Raw genomic sequence first — 8043 nt, 5'->3', positions numbered from 1 at the left:
CTCTGCCCTTCCCACAGCCAGCCCTGCCCAGCCCAGTTTCCAGCCAGCTAAGCCAGACTGACTGGAACATTGGGGTATGTGACCACCAGGGACCACCAGAGAGATCGCCAAGACAGAAGAGTGCAGAGGAGGAGGCTGGTCTGTGCCCTTGGTGGCACGGACAGAGCAGGGAGGGGGCCCAGGACATTTGTCCCCAATGGCAGCCTCTGTCCCCAGGTGTTGGCAGCCCTGGCTGCTGGGCCCAGGTCTGGGGGCACTTTGGCTGTGGCCCAGCTCCATCCTCCTGCGGGGCTCAGGGCTGTTCCCGGCCAAGGCCAGCCCTGCCCGGCCTCTCTGCTGGCCCAGAGCCCGGCAGAGCCCGGGGCAGGGCTGTCTGTGCAGGCCCACAGGGGCCACGGGCTGTGCAGGAGCTGGCAGAGGCTGCCCAGCAGGGAGGCCATGGGGCACAGAGCCCCAAGGCTGCCGTGGGCACCACGGCACAGGGGCCATTCCCACCCGCAGGGCTCCTGTCCTGCCCTGGGCCTGCACAGGGGCTGTGGCACCATGGCTGGGCCAGCGCGGCACAAAGGGGCCACGGAGCTGCTGCTGGGGGGGGACAGCAAGGCCAGGCACAGACAGGGAATTGCTGGGCATTGCCTGGGCTGGGCAGGGCTGGCTGTGGGAAGGGCAGAGCTCAGCTGGCCTTGGTGGCTGCAGGAAAAGTCCAGAGCCCAAAGAGCCTCCATGGCTGTGCTGGAGACCAAGGCTGGAGGAGGGAAAGGCAGGGCTGCCGGGGGATGGGGAGGGAGATGGAATTCCAGGAGACATCAGTGTGAGACTTAGGAAGGCTTGAAGAGAAGAGAGGCTCTGATGTAACCAGACGTAAAACCATCTCCACCTGGTGAACACACACAATGCTTGTTCTTCCAAACCCATTGAGCCACGGAACTGCCCATTGTGTAAGAAAGAGAATTGGAAAGCAACCTTCCCCAGTTGTGCCAACATTTAAGGGTTCACTGGGCAGTCAGGTGTGACTCTGGCATCACCAACCCCCAGGGAGTACCAAAGACACCCCCAGGAGACAAGAACACAACTGTGAAGGGGAGAGAAAATATGAAAGGATTTCAGGGAAATGATTATCATATATATGTTTATTCTGTGACAATCACTGAGTATCTCTGTACAATACAGTCTGTAAGCAGGAACTTTCCTGTACTCAGCACACACATTTGGAAGGAGCTCCCTTGTGCATCTGGCTGAATAAATTCTTCCTGCTCTCTTGGTGTTAAGCAGTTTGGTTTTTTTTTTTTTGTTTTTTTTTTTTTTTTTTTTTTTTTTTTTCTCTGACTTTTGGTAACAGTGTCCCAATGTCTCCTTGGTTCCATGTGGCCCCAAAGTGTCCCAATGGATCCTTGTTTCCATAAGGTTTCACTGTGTCACCATATTCTCATCAGTTCAATCAGGCCCCACAGTGTCCCAATGGTCTGTTTGGCTCTGCAGTTTGAAAATGGCCCTTGGTTCCATGAGGCCCTGCAGTGCCACACTGGCCCTTGGTTACACAAGACCCCACAGTGCCACAAGGATCTCCTTTGCTTTCACAAGGCCCTGAAGTGTCATAATGTCCCCTTGGTTCCTTGAGGCCCCTCAATGTCACAATGGATCACTTGGTTCCATTGGCCTCCCCTGTGTCACAACAGTTCCTTGATTCCAGGAGCCCTTGCAGTGCCACACTGCTCTCCTGGGTTCCAAGAGGCCATGAAGTGTCACAATGGCCCCTTGGTTCTGCAGTGTCACAAAGGACACTTGGTTCTATGAGGCCCCAAAGTGTCACAATGGTCTCTTTGGTGCCAAGGGGATCCACAGTATCACCATGGACATTTGGTTCTGTGAGATGCCACGTGTCACAATGCTCTCCTTGTTTTTGCCATGTCACAATGGCCCCTTGTTTCCATGGGGCACCCCAGGGTCACAAGGCTCTCCTTGGTTCTGCAGTGTGACAATGCACCCTTGGTTACAGGAAGCCCTGCAGTGTCACAATGGACATTTGCAGGGCTGGTACACATCTGCTCTGGAGCCAGGCTGAGAGAGCTGGAGCTGTTCAGCCTGGGTGTGTGAAGGCTCCAGGGAGACATTGGAGCCCATTCCAGCACCTAAAGGGGCTTTGGGAGAGCTGAAGAGGGACTTTGGACAAAGGCCTGGAGTGACAGGACAACGGAAAATGGCCATGAGGGGAAACTGGGAAGGTTTAAATGGGATATTGGGAAGAAATTCTTCCCAGTGAGGGTGGTGAGACCCTGGCACAAATTACCCCGAGAGGCTGCAGACTCCCCACCTCTGGAGGTGTTCGAGGCCAGGTCACATGGAGCAATCTGGTCCAGTGGAAGGTGTCCCTGCCCATGGCAGGAGATTGGAACTGGATGATCTTTAGGATTCCAGCCCAGGACATTCCATGATGCTAGATTTGCCCCTCTAGATTTAGCAGCAGGTTGACATGTTCCTTTTGCAGCCATTTCCTGCAAACACAACAAATGAATTAACTTTGCTCTGGATGTTGCCTGCAGGCTCTATCAGCTGCAGCAGGGCTTTGCCTTTCCTAAACACATGAACACATGCTCAGGTCAGATTTCAGAATTCCTCCTCTGTAGCTTGTCCTCACTTCCACCTCCTGGTCACTGTGTTGTGGCTCATCCCTGTCATTTGTCCCTGAGGCAGCACAGCCCCCCTGCCCAGCACAGGCCCCACATCCCCCTCATCAGACACGGCACAGCACAGGGTGTGTTTTGGGTGGGCAAATGTTCCCCACCAGAGTGTCCACACCAGACCTCAGTGTCCAGTTCCAACACCCACATCCCATGCCAGGGTTCACAGACAGCCCTGCCCTGGGCTCTGCCAAGGGCTGGGTGAGGAGGGAGCCTGGGCAGGGCTGATGCTGCCCCTACACTGGTACTAAAATGGGCAGGGGGAAGGAGATAACCACAGAACAAATAGACCAATAAACTGGGGGGAGTGCCCAGGTGTGCCAGTGGCTGATGGAAGAGGCTGGAGGGATGGTCAAAGCCCTGGGGCACCTTCTCACACTGGCCATGCCCCCAAGGCCACAGACCAACCTCCTCAGTGCTGCACCTGCCTGTGTGAGATCCCTGCCAGGGGACTGGCACAGCCCCACACACCTGCTGGAATGTGTCCTGGCCCTGCAGAGTGACACAGCTCAGCTGACATGGGTGGGTTTTATCTCCTGGGCACTTCCCAGCCCAGCTCATTCTGGATGAGCCCCATGGCAGTGTCTGCTCTGGGCTGCTCCAGCACTGGGTGCGCTCACCCCACGGCCCTGGACCCCTTGAAGGGCTCAGCAGCTGCTGAGGGGCAGAGAGGGAGGTCAGCCTCCACATCAGCCCCAGGGCTGGAGCTCCCCAGGGCAGGGGAAATGGAGCTCAGGGACAGTGCACAACTCCTGCTCCTGGCTCCAGGAGATGCCCAGCACAGGCTGCCTCTGCCCACCCAGTGCCAGCCCCTCTCCCCAGGCCAGCACAGCAGCCCTGGGCAGGGGAGAGAGGGGCCTGGCCAGAGCTGGGGCCTGCAGCAGCAACTTCCTCTGCATTCCTCCCTGCAGGCACAGAAACACTCCCTTGCTCTTCTCCCTGGACATCCCTTTCCCCAGCTGGGTGTGCCCTGGCTGCCTGGGCTGCCTTGTCCTGCTGCCCCAGCCCTGCTCCCCACAGGGCCCTGAGCTGGCTCTGCTGCTTGGGACACACCAGGTTCTGCTGCTGTCCATGGCCGGGGCTGCAGGGAAGCAGCAGCAGCTCCAGGGGAAGGTGTCAGAAAGGCTCGGGGCACTGAGGCTGAAAGGGGCACCACAGGGTCTACAAGTTCTCTGTGTGGGAGCTGAGCTTGTGACCCCTTGAGCCCTCCCAAGTGCTGGGGCTGCACCTCCAGCTCCAGAGATGGGACAGATGGGAGCAGAGACAAAGAATTCTTGCTGAATTCTTTATTGTGTTTGCTTCTACAGGTGACCTGGATCCATAAGTAGAGGAGGTTTTTTATATCAGATAACACTGGTGGAATAAAAGGAACATTTTTTAGCAGAAAATAATATTCAATGAATAATGGACAATAGGAAAAAAAGACACATATGATGAGAAAAGGATCTGAATTTTTCAGAGGATGACAGATTCATTGATATTGCAGTTGTCAAACCCGTTCAAATATTTTGCTCAGGGCTTTCTTGAGATCAGAAATGATCACCAGAGGTCAAAGGAGCCAGAGCTCTCTGTCCTGGCAGCTTTTGTCTGGGAGAACCTTTGCATATAGGGAATTTTTAAGGGGGACTATCAATTTTGGCCATGGGCAGCTGAAAGACAGATGGTGACCTTAAATACAGGTGCTACATGTGTATTACAATTTAGCCATTACCATAACACCCACCCCAAGTTCCCAGATTTACTCCTTGTTTTACCTATCCCTGCACTCCTGAGCTAGATGTCTTCTACTTGTCTTACAACCATCCTTGCTGGGAAAGCAGGCCCTGCATGCCTTGTTCCTGAGCTAAAACTTCACAGGCAGAGTAAAAGCTGAATTAACCCTTTTGGTACCAAGCCCAAGGCTGTGTGTGGCCAGGCAGAGGCAGGCAGGAGGCAGAGCTGTCAGCAAAGGAAGGGCCCAGCCAGGTGGGGCAGCCGGGGGATGACGACAGCCTGCAGGGACAGAGGCGCAGGGCATGGACACCGTAGGACAGCCTGGGCTGCACAGGGCACAGGGATGGGCAGCAGCTGCAAGGCCCTGACACAGCCAACTCCTGCAGCACTTGGGCCATGGCTGCTGGGCCTGGGCCTGAGCCATCAGCAGGAGACAAGTGACCCTTGCAGCCCTGGGGCCTCATTGCCTCCTTGGCCCTGCTCAGCAGCCTGGCAGGGGCCGCCCCATGCTCCTGCCCTTGGCATTGCACATCCCCACATCCCAGTGGCCTGGGAAGAGCCCTGAGCACTGAGGGAGGGACAGGATGTGCCTTGGTAGGGGCTGGGGCTCAGGCCTTGGCCCTTGGCATTCCTGAAACACATCCAGGTTTGCTCAGCATCAGAGACACCTTTGCCTTGTTTGTCCCCACCTGTCATCACTGCCTGCAGTGTTCTGCTCTAACTGGAACCTGGGGAAACCTTCTCAGTCGTGTCCCTCAGTGGGACCCATTAAAACTTCAAGAAATTTTGCATTTTTTAATCTGACTTTAAGTTCTTCAGAAGTTTTTTGAACATTCTCTCAGGGACTGAGTTGAATGTAAACAACACCAAAGCCCAAAGAGGCTCATTAAAGTCCTTGTGCTGTGTCTGTGCTGCTGAGCTGGGCTGGGCTCCTGGCATAGAGGCAGCTCCTGGCAATCAAGAAGAGCTTCAAAAAGACATTTCTCCTGAGGAGCAGCTCCTCTTCCAGCCCAGCAGGGCTGAGGACACTGCCTGCAGGTACCTGAGACGAGAGAGGCAGACAGAGGCTCAAAGTAGCTACAAGGACAATTCTGAGCTTCTTCATGGAGAAATCTTCACCACTTCTGACACAGTAAGTCTGTGGCTGCAGGGATCCCCTAAAGCTGAGCCAGGACAGGACTGACAGCACTGTAAGGATGGCTCTGCTGCCCTTTCTGCTTTGGGGGAGGATGTGCTCCAGAGCAGGGCTGCCCTGGGCACCATCAGATGGACAGGGCAGGACGGCTCCTGCTGCCAGGGATGGCTGCAGGGGCTGAGGCTGGGGCTGCAGCCAGGGCTGCCCAGGGCTGTGGTGCAGAGCAGGTGCTGCAGCCCTGAGGGCTCTTGGCCAGGCCAGGGCATCTGCCACGTGCCAGGGGCAGCTCTCAGCCTGCCTGGGAGCTCCCCATGGACTGTGGGGAGAAGTTGGAGGTGGAAGGAGTGACCTCCATCAGGGCAGATTCCTCCTGCTGTGGGGATGGTGCTGCATGGCCAGGGCTGCTCTCAGCTTTCTCCTAAAGGAAAGGAAAAGGGGCTGTCATGGTTGTCTGTGTCACTGAGACTCCTGCACTGTCACCCTGGGAATGAGCAGATCTGCCTCAGAGCTCCCTCAGAAAGTGCCTCCTCACCCTCCTCTGCCTACAGACAGCACCAGCAGCACCTTGGCTTGCACCATCTCTGTTTGTCTGAGCTGCCCTTAAGGCCCTGGTGCCAGAGAGATGCCCCTGGGCAGTGGCCTGTGCTGGGAGGGGTGTGCAGGGCAGAGATGAGCCCCCAGGGCTGGGCTGGGCTCTGGGAGCACTGTCAGGGACAAGGCTTGGATAGGGAGAAACAGCTGCCAGTAGGCACAACTCCAGGCAGCAGAGAACAAGAACAGCCCTTGATATCCCTTCCTGTCCAGCTGCACAGGGAAAAAGAGAAGGGTTTGAAGGGATTGACTTTGAAACTGGAATATTCAAATAGTCCAGTTTATATTTCAAACACCTTTGAAGTTTGATCACCCTGAAAAAGAGGGTGAAATGAACAAAGGGGTCCTGTGTGAGGACCAGAATGTCTGACTGCACTGGGGCACATGAATTTTTGTGTTTCCTTTGGGCATCCTGGTGTTCAGACTGACACCACTGCTGAAGGAGTGGATTTGTGCTACTTTAACGAAAGGGGGATGTACTGAGCAGGAAAACCCAAGCTCAAAAACATAAAAAAGGCAAGTGAAATTTGCCCAAAGACAGAGAAGTAAATACCAGTAAATGTGTAAGAAAATAGCACAGGACTAACTCAAAGAAGTTGGTCTCTCCTTGTCAATGTTTTTTTCAACAGTCCACAATGCCCAGAGTGAAGAAATGTCCAACAGCAGCTCCATCAGCCACTTCCTCCTGCTGCCATTGGCAGACACAAGGCAGCTGCAGCTCCTGCACTTCTGCCTCTTCCTGGGCATCTCCCTGGCTGCCCTCCTGGGCAACGGCCTCGTCATCAGCGCCGTGGCCTGCGGCCACCACCTGCACAGCCCCATGTTCTTCTTCCTGCTCCACCTGGCCCTCACTGACCTGGGCTCCATCCTCACCACTGTCCCCAAAGCCATGCACAATTCCCTCTGGGACACCAGGAACATCTCCTACACAGGATGTGCTGCACAGGTATTTCTGATTTTCTTTTTCCTTTCATCTGAGCTTGCCCTGCTGACCATCATGTGCTACGACCGCTACGTGTCCATCTGCAAACCCCTGCACTACGGGACCCTCCTGGGCAGCAGAGCTTGTGCCCACATGGCAGCAGCTGCCTGGGCCACTGGCTTTCTCAATGCTCTGCTGCACACAGCCAATACATTTTCCCTTCCTCTGTGCCATGGCAATGCCCTGAGCCAGTTCTTCTGTGAAATCCCACACATCCTCAAGCTCTCCTGCTCCAAATCCTACCTCAGGGAACTTGGACTTCTTGCTGTTGGTGCCTCTTTAGGTTTTGTCTGTTTTGTGTTCATTGTTTTCTCGTATGTGCAGATCTTCAGGGCTGTGCTGAGGATCCCCTCTGAGCAGGGACGGCACAAAGCCTTTTCCACCTGCCTCCCTCACCTGGCCGTGGTCTCCTTGTTTGCCAGTACTGGCATTTTTGCCTACCTGAAGCCCCCCTCCATGTCCTCCCCATCCCTGGATCTGGCCCTGTCAGTTCTGTACTCGGTGGTGCCTCCAGCCCTGAACCCCCTGATCTACAGCCTGAGGAACCAGGAGCTCAAGGCTGCAGTGTGGAGACTGATCACTGGACAATTTCAGAAACACTAAACTGCTGGCCAGTTCCTGCAAATCACTTGTAATAAAAGTCTTCTTTGATAGCACTTGTTCATTTGGTTGTCGGGCTTTTAATGTGTGTAGTTTCCAATAGTGTTCACAAAGAGAGGCCACTGTTTGTGTCCTTGCCAGTTTTGATTGTCTCCATATTTTCTGTGGCCCTAGACGACGTCAGTGAGGAGCTGTCCTCTCAGTAACTTTAAATGAACTAAATGGTCTCCCAGCAGACTTTTCTCAAGATTCCCCTTTTGTTCCCTTCTCTGTCACTGCAGCAGCAATGTCTGTGTGCAGAGCTGGGGGCAGATCAGGGCTGGCACAGCAGCTGTGCCCAGCAC

The 8043-nt window shown here is 54.9% G+C and overlaps 1 protein-coding gene across 1 annotated transcript; it reads left to right on the top strand.

Moving 5' to 3' along the window:
* Window positions 1–6769: 6769 nt before the first annotated feature.
* On the top strand, window positions 6770–7702 carry LOC310920602 (olfactory receptor 14J1-like; the record flags this gene model as incomplete). The annotated part of the gene is made up of 1 exon (XM_083880662.1): window positions 6770–7702. One exon carries the CDS (start codon window positions 6770–6772, stop codon window positions 7700–7702), a length of 933 nt encoding a protein of 310 aa, XP_083736788.1.
* Between the last annotated feature and the right edge of the window lie 341 nt (window positions 7703–8043).

This window comes from Zosterops lateralis (assembly GCF_965231275.1).
Source record: "Zosterops lateralis genome assembly, chromosome: 31".
In the NCBI taxonomy this organism is placed as follows: Eukaryota; Metazoa; Chordata; class Aves; order Passeriformes; family Zosteropidae; genus Zosterops; species Zosterops lateralis.
Note: the sequence above shows the minus strand (reverse complement) of the source record. Positions and strands in the feature narration are given on the sequence as shown.